The 17,432-nt window shown below is 38.6% G+C and overlaps 1 protein-coding gene across 1 annotated transcript; it reads right to left on the reverse strand.

The window, feature by feature from the left end:
* On the reverse strand, nucleotides 12,777–17,220 carry LOC109238130 (serine/threonine-protein kinase Aurora-2-like). The gene is made up of 2 exons (XM_019404561.1): nucleotides 16,975–17,220; nucleotides 12,777–12,971 (listed from the first exon to the last, which is right to left on the reverse strand). Exons 1-2 carry the CDS (start codon nucleotides 17,218–17,220, stop codon nucleotides 12,777–12,779), a joined length of 441 nt encoding a protein of 146 aa, XP_019260106.1.

Here is a 17,432-nt window from a genome sequence, read left to right on the forward strand (position 1 = left end):
TTCCATTTTGCAGTATGTAAATGCAAATAGTAGAAAGTTGGAAGACAGTTTTTAAATAACCAGAAGTTGAACAAACAAGAGATGGAAGGATAAACAACACACTAGCTAGTGCAGAAAATCTATATATGTTATACAAAGTATAGGGAAAGTTTATTCAACTTTATATATACTGTCATACATACACATCCAAAAGTTTTTTATTGATCTCTTAAATTTAGCAGCAGCAATTGTCTCATATAATTTGTTTTTTAGCTTATGTGCTAATTATTCTCCTCCTTTAGGCCATGTTTCTTTGTTTATATTCGCTGGCTACAATATTTTAATTGGGCTTGAGAACTCCAATGTAAGTTAGGTGACACCAAATTTGCTGGGTCGAGAACTCCAATAATTTGTTTTTTTTAATGAAACTAGTATTTATGAACATGCGTTGCACGTTAATAATGGCACATAATGGTTTAAATATTTAAATTATTTAAATATCGAAAAATATTATTACATTAGCATAATACCTGAATTTAAAATGAAAGGACATCATCAGAACTTACATAAATGATCAATTTAGTTATGTTAGTTAGATAATTATGTTCTATAGTTTTAAAAATATTTAATGTGATGGTATCTTACCGAACATTTCTTTGTAGACGATGATATTTAGTGTATGTTTCCTTCTAATGCTTTGATTGCTCTACCATAACCAGAACTTTTGTTGTCAATATTGATATCCCTCTTGAAAGTGCAACATATAGTTGTTCGTGCAAGAAAATATATTGCGGTAAATATATTTCAATATTTAGGATGTTTGCCTTTGTACTTTATTTACTACCAGAAATTATTTACACACAAATTTAAAGTATATTCCTTAGTTTAGGAAGACGAAAGTTGAACTCGGGGATAAAATATACTTAGAGCATATTGACCAGTATCATAATTTTTGCATGTATGGCGTTATTGTCAAAACTTTTATATACCATCTGTGTGCTATTACATAAGTTATTCGGCGGATCTAAGTTTTTAAGTAGCGTGACGGGCATTTTTTCTTCAAAATTAATCTATATGCAATGAAAGATCAATTTTAACTTAGTCTATTATATATACGGTGACCCTAACATAGATAAGGAAAAATAAACTGGACAACAAACTTGTATGATAGAAGGCCAGTTGGTATTAAAGTATTTAAGTATTCTTCTTGGTAGTAATTGTTGGTATCATTTTTTACTGAGTCAAAAACTGAAAAATACTTTATTTTTTACCATAAAACTTTGCAATCAACCTTTTTATTTAGTTGACCAACATATTCATTTTTGCTAGCTAAAATTACTTTTTAATTTCTATCATGCAATTTGCACAAATTGCGTTTTAATCTAATGATGGAAATATTTCCTTTATTAAATACACTATTATTACCATTAGGGTTGATAACAAAGTGTTCTAGAAGAACCAATTCATCTTTAATTGGATGCTCTTCTTTGTTTCCGCCACGAAGCAAGAAGTCACTGAATACTGGATTCGTTTTTACTTTATATTTATTGTCAGCTGAATTTTTTTATTTGATGCCATAAGTATAATTTTGGCAAGGTAGTACAGTCTCTTCTTTCGTCGATTTTGGAACTACTGGTAGTACTTGACAGAAATCACCACCCAAACCATTAGTTTTTCACCAAACGGTTCATTCATATTTAATATATCTCTAGAACTACGGGCATTGTTTCGATCATTTGACACTTAGCCATAAGCGCTTCATCCCATATTATCAATTATGCTTTCCTTTTAAATTTAGCACCATTGCTCTGCTTTGTTATATTTGTGATGGTTATTTCAGTTGTTTGAAGAGGTATATCAAGTCTAAAGTGAGTGACCTCATAATTAAATCCTTGTTGGTACACTACTTGTTATTATTGCTAACAGTATCATGCATGTTGATATGATATTTGCAAGTAATGCACGACATAGAAAAATTATTTCGATTTTGCCGAAGGCATCTAAAAAAGGCTAAATCCCCCTAATCCAAGAGTCCATTCTTTATAAATNNATGTTAATTAAATTCTCCATCTCTTCTTTTGAATATTTAATCTTAATTATAATTTTATCCATCATAAATTTTATTTTCAAAAAGTAAAAAGATTGATCTGACATTCCACTTTTAGATCTTTATATTTTGCAGAATTATTACTACTATTGACTCTTATGAATCATTTTTCTTTCTCTTTCATAAGTATTTTCTCAGTTGTTGTTTAATAATTGGTATATTTTTTAATATTACACGAAAATTGATAACAAAAAATATTATTTGAGTAGGAAAATAGTTCAAATATAATATAAAAATATACTGTGGGGATTTTTTTCTTCTCAATTTCAATATTTTATGCAGTTAATTTAAAATTACTTTTATCTTTTCTTGGTATTGAACATTATGAAATGGAATGTGTTGCCAATACGGAGGATCCTTATGAAATTGATTTTATTAAACCTTCCTACATATTTTTAATAAGAATGTAATAGACAAAATTTTACTAATTTTAAAATCTTATGTATTAAAAAATTAGCATATAAGGTATTGCAGTCCAAAAAAATAGGTTATTGCAATTATGTCCTTTCCCTGTGAGTTCTTCTGTTTAATATTTTACGGTTATTTTAGTCTATCAATATTATATTTGTGATTTTATAATAATATATAGATAGATATAGACTCTTTTTTTTTCTAAATAAATTTGAAAAATATAATACATTATCAAATTATATTAATAACGGCCATTATAATAAGTTTTCAAATTAAATTAGTAATCGGAACTTCAAATTACCCGAATAAGACATATGTCCTATACATATATATCGATCAAATTAGAGCACTTTTCTTTGACGTGTTTTTCGTTTTCATATTTTAAATGCTTAGGAAATAAACTAATGCATATACATCAACTTAATTTTTATATTCTAACTATATTTGTGAAGTCCGAAATTATAGAATATTATTCTTTGAAATATTTGGCGTGAAACTACTAACATTTTTTAATTGTGCCAACTTAATGCTCATAGGTTAGGTGAGATCGTGGGATTCATCACGAAGGATTTTTAATGTGTAGTATTATGTCCTAAAACTAATAGGATTACAAGGCTAATGTCTAGAATTCCGCTTATATCCTTTTACTATAAGTTATTATGCTTAATATTATAAGGTTATTTTTGTAAATCGATATTGTATTCATATTTTTATAATAACTAGTCTCTATACTCGTGCGTTGCACGAATATCTCAAGCCAAGTATGACATAACTTTGTAAAAGATAGTAAAATATTAATTGCAATGAATTTAATATAGACTTGTTAGAATTAAAAAAAGAATGGAACTAATTAATAAATTATCACTGTTTAAAGCGTAATTGGCCATTGCTTGTCCCTCCAAAGACTTACAATTAAAATGAGTTACATATAATTTGTAATTGCATTACCTTTAGTTATAAGGTCCAAATATGTTATTTGGTCATATATTACTTAATATTTTTCTATTTTGTGTATATTTGTGGATGCTCTTTCATTGGTATTTCTAAGATGCTGCAACTCGTTAGTATTAGGTGATAAATCTTATATTTTACTTTGGTTATTTTGCATGATTTACACTCTCGTAATTGCTCTTTAATTTGAAGTTCTTCAAATATACTTTAAACGTCTATTCATATATAGAACAATAGGAGAGACAACATCTCCACTTTTCATTCCTCACAATTTTAACCTATTACACATTTAAAACTTAAATATATTGCTAATGCAATTTACAATGGGACTCTTACTGTACATTGAACAAATACATAACACATTCAAAATATAGTTACTTCAAAAATGTCTTTTGTTCCTTCTTTGTTAATCCTTCGTGGAAGAAAAAGGTCTCGTTCCTATTGGCGGTGATATTTTTTTGGCAAAAACACAGAAGAAAAAATTATCCTCAAGTTAATACTTCAGTTAGATACCCTATTCCTCTTATATTATTTAAATATAAATCTTAATATCATTGTCATCCTTACAACACAATATCAAAGTATTAAATTATACATATATTCAAAAAATACTTGTTAATAGTGAAGAATAGAAAATACGTTGTCACGACCCAACCCCGGTCGTGATGGCGCCCAACACACCGCTAGGAAAGCCCGACCAATTAAATAACCTTAACCATTTTATCCAGTTCATGAATTAATTAACGCAGATAATTACTAAGTCAAAATACAAAAAATCCGGGAATAGAGTTAAACATACGAAAAATCCCAAAATATAAAATAACTACACAGCCCGAAGAATCCGGTGTCACAAGTCTGAGCCTCTAATACATGAGTATCAACCTACTACATATTGTTCTCTAGAAATGCGGAAATAAAGTAAATGAGATAGAAGGAAGATCAGGACTGCGAACGTCAAATGCAGCTACCTTGAAACTCCCAAATATGATGCTAGGCAGAGAAGTCCTCACTCAGCCTCAGTAGTACCTGGATCTGCACGCAAGGTGCAGGGAGTAATTTGAGTACTCCGACCCAGTGAGTAATAAACATAAATAAAGGCTGAGAATAAGAAATCCTGAATAGGCACAATGTAATTCTATAAATACAGCCACTTGAACCCAGTAGCATAAAATCAGTAAATCAGTGAAAACAATTTTAGAAATATCACAACAGATAAATAAGTAAATGACAATCAAGTATGCAATGCAACACACAGATCGGTACTCTCCAGTACCCGCTGCGGCGTGCAGCCTGCTCCATTTATTTATCGTCGACGGCGCTCACTGGGGGTGTGCAGACTCCGGGAGGGGCCCCTTATGGCCCAAGTGCAATAATAAGCCGTCTCGTGGCATCAACTAGGCTCTCAGCCTCATATCAATATCAATATCATAACGCTGCAGCATGCAGCCCGATCCCATACTCAGTCCAAAATCACATAAGCCTCTCGGGCACAATAATATAAAAATATTCAGCCCAAACTTCATTTGAAATGTTAATTAAGTTTCCAGTTTGAGAAAAGTGGCTGAGTTTGAAAAACAGTATTACGTTCTATGACTGAGTTCAATGATATGTAGAAATGGTAAGAAACCAGTATTAACAATCCCTGAAGGATTTAATCTATTGGCACGGAGCCCAAATATAGCAATCAGCTCAATTAAAATAATAATAAATAAATTTCAGTCAAATACGCAGTATATTCATCTACCGGGACGGACCAAGTCACAATCCCCAACGGTGCTCTACCCCACGCTCGCTACCTGGCGTGCAAGTCACCTTAATATAGCACTACGATATGCAAACTCGGGGTTTCAAACCCTTAGAACATCATTTACATCTATTACTCACCTCAAGCCGGCCAAAATCCTAGCTCGCTATGCCCTTGCCTCTCGAATCGACCTCCTCGTGCGTCGAATCTGATCAAAACCACAACGAATACGTCATAATATGCCAATGAAACAATACCCAAGCGAAAACAATCGAAAAATAGCTGAAATCTCGAAATTAGCAAAACCCGAGCCCCGGGCCCACTTCTCGAAAATCAGAAAATTTAACATCAACGGATTCCTTATCTCGCCACGAATCTATACATATAAAGATTACTAAAATCGGAGTCCAAATGACCCCTCAAATCCCCATTTTAACTCTCTTAAGTTTCAAGCCCTATACCACCATTTTAACTCCTTAATTCCTTGGTTTTTCAGTCTAGATTCATGTAATAACACCTTAGAATTGTGTTTTAGACTCAGAAATCCTTACCTCAAAGAAGTCCCTTGATTTCTCTCTTCCAACTCGCCCAAATTCTCCAAGTCCGAAGTGAAAATATGAAACCCTTTGAAATTTCGCGAAGGAGAAATAAAAATAGCATTGACCAGTCATTTCCGCATCTGCGGCTCCTTAGCCACATCTGCGTCTCCCGCTTATGCGGTCATTGCATCGCTTTTGCGGATATTTCCGCTTCCGCGGTTGAATTTCCGCACTTGCGCCTTCCGCTTCTGCGGACAAAACTCCGCGTTTGCGGTTTCCCCTTATTTCCTCCAAGCTCCGCATCTGCGGTCAATTTGTCGCATCTGCGAGTCCGCAGATGCGGTCAGCCACTCCGCACCTGTGATACCTGCCGCTTCTGCGGCTCCCCTCTCGCTTCTGTGGTACCGCTTCTGCGGTCCCATTTCCGGAGAAGCGAAAATACCAGAAGCAGCAGTGATTTTTGATCCTTACAAGTCCAAAACCTCCCGTTAGCCCTCCTAAATCACCCCGAGGCCCCCGGGACCTCAACCAAAAGCACCAACACCTCCTATAACATCATTCAAACTTGCTCCAATCATAAAAATACCTCAAACAACACTAAAACCATCATTTCTCATCGAATCAAGCCTAAGTTCTTTAAAAACTTTTGAAATACGCATTCGATCAAAAACCTAACCAAATCATCTCCGAATGACCTGAAATTTTGCACACACATCCCAAATCACATAACGAAGCTACAGCAACTCTCGGAATTCCATTCCGACACTTGGATCAAAATCCACCTATCAACCGGAATTCACCAAAATACTATCTTCGCCAATTCAAGCCTAATTCTACACCGGACCTCCAAATTACTTCCGATCACACTCCTAAGTCACAAATCATCCCCCGAAGCTAACCGAATTATCGGAATTCATATCCGAGCCCTCTAACGGAGAAGTCAACGTCCGATTGACTTTTCCAAGACAAACCTTCCTTAAAGAGACTAAGGGTCTCATTTCCTTCAAAAACCAACCCAAATCAACTCGTTCACACAAACACTGATAATGAAGCATAAAGAAACAGAAAATGGGGAAAACGGGGAGGTAACTCACGTGACGACGGGTCGGGGCGTCACATCCTCCCCAACTTAAACAAACGCTCGTCCTCGAGCGTACCCAGAGTTGTCCTAGAAGCCAACCAATAGCTGAATGACCTTACCAAGCATATACCCGGGGGTGATCCCACGTCACCCTATCTCGCATAGGTCCGATAACACAACATAGCTGAAATTTCACAATCCATCTGGTCCATAAACCATAGAACCACATTGCACTTTCCGAATTCATACACAAGATCAGAACCTCACATCTATACTCAGAATAAGCCCGAACCAGCTGTAATAACCCATACCTGCAACCTCAGGTGCAATCATATGATATACTATATAACCCAAACACTCGAAACGATAACTTCTATTCACAGCAGTTGCCCACAACACCCGAATACCGGTAGAAAACCTCTTATCAACTAAGGCTTTATTCTAACACTTTCATATACTGCCAACGATAAATGAAACACACAATAAACCGTAACCATTTCTCAGATCAACCATTCATGAAGCCACTTCTCTTTTGACTAATACCACAGCAGATTCCGAGCCGAACCTCGATATTATCCTTCCAACTAGCTGAAATCAAATCCGTTCGTATTCATTAGTGACCCCAACGATCACTTCGAATCCAACACACCACTCTGGTGATATGACACCTCAATACATGCCTAAGCCACAACTTGCATAATACGCGACCAATAAGAAACGGTCTGAACATACTCAAATCATGAAAAAAATGACTCAAACGAAAGAGCTGTACCTCAAGCTCATCAGTACCATCACAACACAAGGCTGAGACCCCGTCTCACATCGTAGAAATAGAATACCCAATCTACCCCGAAAGGTCATATCTCCACGTGGCCTCGCTACAATACGCGATCCTATCCAAACACTGTTACACATGAAACACCTCAAGTCACTATGCTCAAAATCGACAGCCACGCACAATTTGATGTCTGGAACCAAAGCAATTCATTACACCCACGGTGAAACAAATAACATATGCCACGCAACCCGATAGGTCATAAACAATACTCCATTTACCGAGCAACACCCAATTACTCTTCCCGCTCGACTTTCACTATGAATCCCTCATAGAACCGCACCACATGTGCCCATAACCAACAAATCATAACGTCTCACAACACCGAAAAGCAACAGATAGCTCTCCTCAGATCACTAACAAGCTCAATAACGATTGAATCAACCTATCCCTCAATAATACAATTCGGGGCCAACCAAGCCAACTCAAGCTAAACACGTATCCACATCGGCCTACCAACGAACTCATTACCAAGAAAGCCTGAAGCTGCTCCTTCCACTACTATAACTCCTGCCAGAGCCGTACGATATGGTGCCCGACACCAAATCAATATCGAAATCCACAACCTCGCCCGGCGACATGCCCGGCCACAAGAAACGCATCCGAAAAGTCCCTTAACACCGGAACGGAACCAATGGTAGGAACCTCTGCACTGACATCCATCATGAAGGCCTAATTAAGAAAAGCAATCCTTCCCAGCCGTCCGCCGGGTCTTTGAAATATAAACCACTCTGCAAGAACATAATCCAATGCACCTGGCCACTCAACCCGTGGCATTTCCGGCATAGCCCGCAGCGCAATAGTTCAGCATCACCTAACACTAAGACAACCAGTATGAATTTCAACATCACATCCAAACTCTAACATACCAGCAAATAAAGATCCACTCGAGCCTCCAAATCCCGATTGCAACTAAACTGTGCCGAATACACACGATCCACAACCACGACATACCCTGTACATGAGAACTCCCAGTCTCCAACTCCATATAGCACACGAATTTTTGCCGTCCGAACGCATACCACACCTTAAATACCCCATCACTCCACGATAGATACTTTAAAATTTCCTGTGCCACCAAGCAAACCCGAATACCACCGGTTAATCCAATAAGAAAATGTCGCAATACTACCGAAGTATCATCAGTTTAGTCACATTACCCTTTTTCTGAGACATATACTCTCGTCAAATCGCTTCCAATTAGCAGCACCATTTCCTTGATTATCTGAGGCTACCCGTTGCCTAAGAGTTTTATGAACTTCTTTTCGGAACTGAACTGAAACCTCGTACACGCAAATCTCGATCCTCCACAACATACCGCATATTACCATCCAAGGATAGCAGGAAAACTTTTATCTCCCTTCCGAGCCACAGACATCTACGCACTCAACTTGTCAAGAACTTCCATTGATCCCATCTAGAAGAAAAATCATTACACATTCCATGTCTCTCATATTCGTAGAAAATGCACTTCTTCAACCACGGTAGAAATCAACAAGAACTCTCTCAATTCCGTTTGCATAAATTAAACTGCCAGGACGGAATCCTTCTAACTCGACCAAGCTAGGCAAGCCATCAAAACCCAAGAGCATTGCTGCAAAATACTTGTAAGGGCTCATTACCTCGAACACATACGAAGAATTAATCATATCCTTACCATCCCGATTGGGTCTACTATCAAGCTATTCCATCTATCTAATTTCCCTTCTGATTCATCATCAACTTGATATTCCCCCTTGCTGTAGCACCACAGTTCCTCAACCCAGGCTCACTACACGAGACCCAAGCACAAGAACACACTGTCTAAGACCCATAAGCCACTGAATCCTCTCTCAAATATTCCCAGAAACACCACATTCCAAAATACTTTACTCTGAAGAACTTCCTGCGAATCTAAATCTGTTACCTTTACTTTCCAGATACTGATACATAGAATCCCATAATTAACATAAAAATACCACAAGTCTTGACCCTTTTTCTAATGAAAACACAGTCTCTAACCACATACACAACCTTAAGACACCTGATTGTTACATGTAGAATCTTGAACACATTAAAACCATTCTCGAGAGTCATTTACTTCTTATTCAAACTGCAATTCACCTGATCAGACGAACATAACCACCCATGCCTCATTAGCACTCTAACACCGCATGATATGACCTCATCCCAATACAAACAAACATCTTCCTGCTCCATGCACTGAGCATTCTTTACCAACAACAGCTTAAGACATCCTGTGATTCTCACACATCTACGAAGCACCATATAACCTTTGTCAAAATTTTGCTTCACTCGTGCCATCCTCGGCTCAATTTCCGCAACCAGAACTGATTCGCCAGCATGCCTCTAACCGGAACCAACATAGCACATAACCGTACAATTAGCTAATCAATAGCAAACTCCCCAACTTGGCTCGAAGCCATAGATCAAAACACTCCCAACAACTCATAACGCACATACTCCATTGCTGCCTTAATACCATAGTGAGATTAAACTCAATACTTCATAAGCTTGTGGAAAACACAAATCATCTAGAATTTTTTTTTTTTTGCAAATCTCGCATTCACTCACACAACAGTTAAGCCCACTCTCTAGGCGATCCAATTTAGATGTCAACCCATTTTCTTCACTTGTAAATGAGATCTTCTAATAGATAACATAAGGATCACACAATTTTAGAACACTCCGCAAGAGATGACCCACCTGCTTTGCCTCCAACTACCATTTATGTATACCCTCCATCGTCCTAAACTGTACGTAGTCGCTTAGTCTTCTTGAGTCTGAACTCATACCGCAACATAAACTCACAGAGATTACATCTCGCCCCTCGATCGGGGAATCACAAGCCATCGAGGCACATCTGATACTGAGCGCTCACGCGCGCGTACGAACACGTGGAAGGAATTTCAAGAGTTTCTTTTCAAGCTGAATCAAGGACGCACGGTAAGAATTCAAGAATGTGAAGTTTTCCTAAAGGTTCTGCAGCCTCTCGAGGATAGATACAGACGTCTCCGTACCGATCCGCGAGACTCTACTAAACCTGCTCATGACTCGTGAGACCTAGTAACCTAGGCTCTGATACCAACTTGTCACGACCCAAACCCCGCTCCGATCGTGATGGCGCCTCTCGTGAAGACAAGGCCATCCAGACCATTTTAGAACACCACTTTTAAGCAATTAAATAGTTCAAACATGATTTAATGATATTAATTAACAAAATTACAACCCAACACAGCCCAAATCGGGGTGTCAGAGGTCACGAGCATCTAGAAGGATTTTAATACAACTACAAGTCCTGTAATATATAGAATAGAATTTAGAATCAAAAGGAAGCAATCCGGTGTCGCAAACGCTGGCGGTCACCTGACTCAGCTACGATAACAAAATCTCTAATCATCTCAAAACCCGCTACCGGTGATCAAATACTTGCATCTGCACACGAGGTGCAGGGAGTAAAGTGAGTACTCCCACTCAGTGAGTAATAAGGGCAAATAACAACTGGGCAGTAAGAAATCACGTAAAGTAAGCCATCATGCTATATAGGAGCAGTGTAAACCCTTTGAGAAAACAGTGAATCTGTGAAATCTTTAGAAATATCTTGGCTCAGTTTAAAACCTCTTTTGAAATATCTTTTTCCAACAGTTAAGCAAATGAATGTGAAACAAGTAGTGCAAGCAAGCACAAAAGTCAGCCCCTCGGGCACAACACTCCGTTAACAGATAACGCCACGATATCAGGTAATTATTGCAAGGAGTAGCATAAAAGCCAATGAAATAAGAGTGCAGAAATATTATGACAGATAATACAAATAAGAACAAATGCATAAGTGCAATGCAATGCATATGGCGGTACACTCTGGTACCCACTGCGGCGTGCAGCCCGAGCCATCCATTTATTTATCGTCGACGGCGCTCACTGGGGGTATTACAGACTCCGGAGGGGCTCCTACAGACCAAGCGCAATATCAAGCCATCTCGTGGCATCAACCAGGCTCTCGGCCTCAATATCAATATAATCATCCAGGCTCTCGGCCTCAAGATCAATGTAATCAACCAGGCTCTCGGCCTCAATATCAATATAACACTACTGCGGCGCGCAGCCCGATCCATGCTCAGTCCAGAAATGCACATAAGCCTCTTGGGCAATATTAAAATAATAGTTCTCAGCTCAAAACGTCAATAAAATATTGTTTAAGTTTTCAAATCTTAGAAAGATGGCTGAGTTTGCGAAAATAGTATTTAAAACCTTGGACCGAGATCAAATAATATGCAAAAATAATGCGAAAACAGTGATATCAATCCCAGAAGGATTCAAATAATTGGCACAAATCCAAAATATGGCAATCAGCCCAAATTATGATGATAACAAGTAGTTTCAGTCAAATACGCAGTAATTTCATCAATCGGGACAGACCAAGTCACAATCCCCAACGGTGCTCTACCCCACGCTCGCTATCCGGCGTGCAAGTCACCTCAATACAGCACTATGATGTGCAAATCCGGTGTTTCAAACCCTCAGACTATCATTTACAATCATTACTCACCTCGAACTGGCGAAATCTCTAGCTCGCGACGCCTTTGCTCCTCAAATCGGCCTCCACGCGCGTCGAATCTATCCAAAATCAGAGCGAATACATCACAATATGCCAATGGGACATTACCCAATCGAAAATAATCGAAAAATAGCAAGAATCTCGAAATTTGCAATACCCGAGCCCCGAGCCCACTTCTCGAAAAATCAGAAAATTAACATCATCGGATTCCTTATCTCGCCACGAGTATATACATACCAAAAACTCACAATTCGGGCCACAAATGGCCCCTCAAATTCCAATTTAAAGTCTTAAAATCTCAGGCCCTAGTTTCTTCCAATTTAGAAAAATTCTCAAGAATTTCAAGGATAATTCCACAATATAATTGTGTTTTTAACTCATAAAACTTACGTCCAGTCAATCTCCTTCGAATCCCTCTTCAAATGCTCCCAAGTAGCTCCCAAAATGCTCAAAAATGGTGGAAAATGCGTTTGGGTTCGCGGATGAAATGTTATTTTAAACCCTTCTGCCCAGGCCTCATTTCCGCTTCTGCGATACATTTACCGCTTATGCGGTTCTTTTCCCGCTTCTGGAACTATACAGTTGCCTCCAGGTCCGCTTCTGCGGTCCACCGCTTCTGCGAATGCCGCATATGCGGACAACCATCCGCTTCTGCGGAAGTCCTCCCATGATCAGACTTTCGCACCTGCGACGCCCTCATCGCATCTGCGGAGCCGCCTCTGCGGCCCTTTTTCCGCAGATGCGGAAATACCAGATATAAGCCCATCAGCTATTCAAAATTCCAAAATCCATCCCGATGACCATCCAAAATCACCCCGAGGCCCCCGGGACCTCAACCAAAAGTGCAAACCCATCCTAAAATATCATTCAAACTTGCTCCAATCATCAAAACACCAAAAACAACACCAAAACTATCAAATTACATCAAATTCAAGCCTAAGTTCTTCAAAAACTTCCAAAACACGCATTCGATCAAAAACCCGACCAAAACACCTCCGAATGACCTGAAATTTTACACACATATCCAAAATCACCTAACGAAGCTAAAGCAACTCTCAGAATTCCATTCCGTCCCTCGGATCAAAATCTCACCTATCAACCGGAAATCGCCAAAATACTAACTTTGCCAATTCAAGCCTAATTCTACACCGGACCTCCAAAATTACTTCCGATCGCACTCCTAAGTCACGAATCATCCCCCGAAGCTAACCGAATCGCCGGAAATCACATCCGATCCTTCTGACTCATAAGTCAACATCCGGTTGACTTTTCCAATCCAAACCTTCCTTAAAGAGACTAAGTGTCTCATTTTCTACCAAAACCAATCCAAATCAACTCTAACATACCAAATACTGATAATGAAACATGAAGAAGCATAAAATGGGGGAAACGGGGCGGTAACTCCTGAGACGACGGGTCGGGTCGTCACACAAGAAGCAAAAATTCTTCTTTAAAAAGTTGGAGAGAAGCAGTTAAAAAATAATAATTTAGGAGCTAGTGACAGGTGCATCAGCAATTGAATTTTATCATCTACAATAATTTATATGTACACAATCCATATCAGATAAAATATATAAAATGGTGCAAGAGCACGTTATATAATTTATTGCTAGACTATGTATAAGTCTTTTATCCTATTTCTTTTAATAAGGATATGCTGACAATCAAATTTTACACCAAAATATACCAAAGAAGAACATTACAAGATATATAATAAATCTACAATGTGATATACATCCTCTACCAAGCGCTTGATCTAGCTGTAGAATCTTTCCAACAATGGAACCTCCTTCATGGAAAGACGTTCACGAGGATCTCCCATTTGCATCTTACAAATAAGCTCCTTTACTACTTCTAAAACTTTTAGCGTAGGAAGAAACTGTAGTTCCACTTTCAGAATCCTCTCACGTAATTTCGTGAGTTTGTTTATATTAATGGTTCTTTCTACTGTAAATAATGGTACCTCATATAGAAGTTCATAGAAGAAGACACATGTAACGACTCGGCCGGTTGTTTTAAGAGTATTAGCCCCGATTCCCTATTTACTGCTTTTCCCGTATCTTATTTTGCTTATGTGACTTGCCAGAAAGTTTAGTTCATGGTTTTGGAGTGGAATGGGACACTTAGTCCCTAAAACATAAGCTTAAGTTCTAGGATTTTGACCGTAGTTGGAACTGTATGAAGACGACTCCGGAATGGAGTTTCGTCAATTCTTTTAGCTTTATTGGGTGATTTTGGACATAGGAGCATGTCCGGATTGTGAATTGGAGGTCTGTAGCTGACTTATGCTTGAAATGGTGAAAGTTGAATTTTTTGGGAAGTTTGACCGGAAGTGGACTTTTTGATATTAGGGTCGGTTTACGATTCCAGAAGTTTGAATAGGTCCGTAATGTCAAATATGACTTGTGTGTAAAATTTGAGGTCAATCAGACGTGATTTGATAGGTTTCGGCATCGGTTGTAAAAGTTTGAAGTTTCAAAGTTCATTATGTTTGAATTGGAGTGTGATCCGTATTTTTGTGTTGTTTGATATGATTTGAAGTCTCTACTAAGTTCGTATGATGATTTAGGACTTGTTGGTATGTTTGGTTGAGGTCCCAGGGGCCTCGGGTGGATTCTGGGTGGTTAACGGACTAATTTTGGACTTGTTGGATTTTCAGAAAAATCTGGTGTATCAGTTGTTGGTTTCCTTCATCGCGCTCGCGAGAGAGGACTCGCATTCGCGTAGGGTATCTGTAAGTCCAGCTGAGTTTCGCCCTTCGCGTTCGCGGAGCACTGGAGCTTTGGGTCTACGCATTCGCGATTAGGACCTCGCTTTCCCGTAGAGGAATGGGCAGAGAGGGTTACAGGCAATTAGTCTACGCGTTTGCGATGAGGGTCCCGCATTCGCGTAGGGTCAGACTGTGTGAGCTTCCACGTTTGCGAGTGGATTCTTGCGTTCGCCGAAGGAGGTTTTTGGGCTGAAGGAAATTTAATGCTTCGCAAACGCGAGGGTGTTTCCGCGTTCGCGAAGAAGGAATGTCTGGGCAGTTATAAATATTTCAAAAATGAGGGTTTGCTATTTTTATCAAAACTTGAGATAGAGAGCTCGAATTTGGATGAAATTTTGAGGGATTTTCAGAGGCATCGATTGGGTAATGATTCTTCACTTGTTTTTTGTTATATCCCACTAATCTATCATTAATTTCACCTTCTAATTTAAGATTTGAATTGAGAAATTTGGGGAAAAGTTCTTCAACCAAATTTTTGGGTTTTGATTGAGATTTTGACATCAGATTCGAGTAATTTTGGTACGAGTGAACTCGTGGATGAATGGGTATTCGTATTGTGACTTTTACCTAGACGTAGGCCCAGATCGACTTTTTGGGGGCAATTTTCTAATTTTTTGTTAAAATCTTTATTTCATTAATTAGATTAGTTTCTTATAGTTATATTTATGGTATGTATTGCTTTTGGATAGATTTGGGCCATTCGGAGTCAGAAAATTAAGGAAAGGGCATTCTTACTGATTGATTGAACTTGGTCCGAAGTAAGTGGCTTGCCTAACCTTGTGTGGGAGAAATCTCCTTAGGATTTGGTACTGTTTTGATACTTCTGTGATATGTGAGCACCGTGTACGCGAGGTGATGAGTGCGTACACGGGCTAATTATTGCAAAATCTGATTTATACTGAGTAGTAACCTGTTACATCTTAATTGAGTTATACCATCATGTGTACTTATCATGGTTAGCCTAATATCACATGTCTACATGTCTTAAATCCTTATTGTAAATCTGTGCACCATGCTTAATTAGATTCCTGTTTTTTCCTTAATTTGTATCAGTCTTAACTGTAGAGTTCTTATTGTTAATTGTTGTTTCCATCGGTTTCGAGCTATGTGTTTACTTTTGGGACTACGAGGCGGTACCTCGGGAGATCCCCTACATATTTACTTTTGGGACTGTGAGGAGGTACATCGGGAGATCCCCTTGCACATTTACTTTTGAGACTACAAGGTGGTACCTCGAGAGATATCCTCGCATATTTACTTTTGGGACTACGAGACGGTATCTCGAGAGATCCCTTGTTGAGCATTTACTTTTGGGACTACGAGATGGTATCTCGGGAGCGCCCCTATTGTTTATCACTATGTGTTGTGTTGTTATTTTGTGTAGAATTCCCCTTGTTAGATTATCAGTCTTTTCACATTATTATATATTTTGTCTTATTTATTATATACCAGTAGAGCCTTGACCCTACCTCGTCACAACTCTACCGAGGTTAGGCTTGGCACTTATTGGGTACCGTTATGGTTTATTCATGCTACTCTTCTGCACATATTTTGTGTGCAGATCTAGGTACCTCTTACCAGCCCCGCTATTTGTTGCGTACTTGTTGCTGCTCCGGAGACTTCAAGTTATATCTGGCAGCATCCGCAGACCTCGTAGTCCCTCTCTATCCCTTTTATGTTGTTCCTTCTTTATTTCTTCTAGTTGCCGATGTATATAATCAGTTAGACAAATTCATAGAGCTTGTGACTACCGGGATTTGGGGAATACTGTGTATACTCGAGTGCTGGTTTACTTGTACATGCCGAGTGACATTTTATTAGTGATATAGTTATCTGTTACAGTTTTATTGTTAAATTCTGCTTTTATTTCCGTTATTCCGCAAATTGTTAGGCTTACCTAGTCGTAGAGACGAGGTGCCGTCACGACATCTTACGGAGGGAGATTTGGGTTGTGACTGTCAAGACACCAAATTTTGACATTTTTGTCATACTCCCGACTAACATCTTCCATCTTCTCAGGTGGTAAATAGTATGTTTTGCCACAAGCAGGACGACTTTTTCCTTTGACAGTGCGGACACGCCAAGAAAAGATTGCAATTCTAAGAATACCCTCTGCATCCAACCAAAGATTTTCTGGGAAAATACGTCTATGTATCATAGTCTTCTTGTGACAGTATATAAGGCCTTTTGCGACTGATGCAACATATCTTGCGGCAAGCTTTTCCCCAAAACATTTTCCTTCTTTCATCTTAGTCATAGGGACAACTAATGAAAACATTATCTAGCTCCAAATAATAGTATTCCTTATCTTCGAAGCCAGCATGAAGTGCCACGATATTTTCATGTTGAAGGTGGTTGTGATTGTCAACCTCACGACGTAACTAATACATAAGATTAGACTCCTCCACTCGCTTCTTCGACGCTTTCTTTATTACGTAATTTATCGATCTTTTCTTCCCG

The sequence above is a fragment of the Nicotiana attenuata genome, chromosome 1 (genome assembly GCF_001879085.1).
Source record: "Nicotiana attenuata strain UT chromosome 1, NIATTr2, whole genome shotgun sequence".
Lineage (NCBI taxonomy): Eukaryota > Viridiplantae > Streptophyta > Magnoliopsida > Solanales > Solanaceae > Nicotiana > Nicotiana attenuata.

Bases quoted from the DNA above. Each gene is read 5' to 3' on its own strand.
- LOC109238130 (XM_019404561.1), bottom strand. From the start codon at position 17,220: ATGAAAGAAGGAAAATGTTTTGGGGAAAAGCTTGCCGCAAGATATGTT. The intron at 12,972-16,974 runs GTTAGTCGGGAG...AATTTTGAATAG, and splicing joins CACCTGAGAAGATGGAAGAT to CTGATGGGCTTATATCTGGT.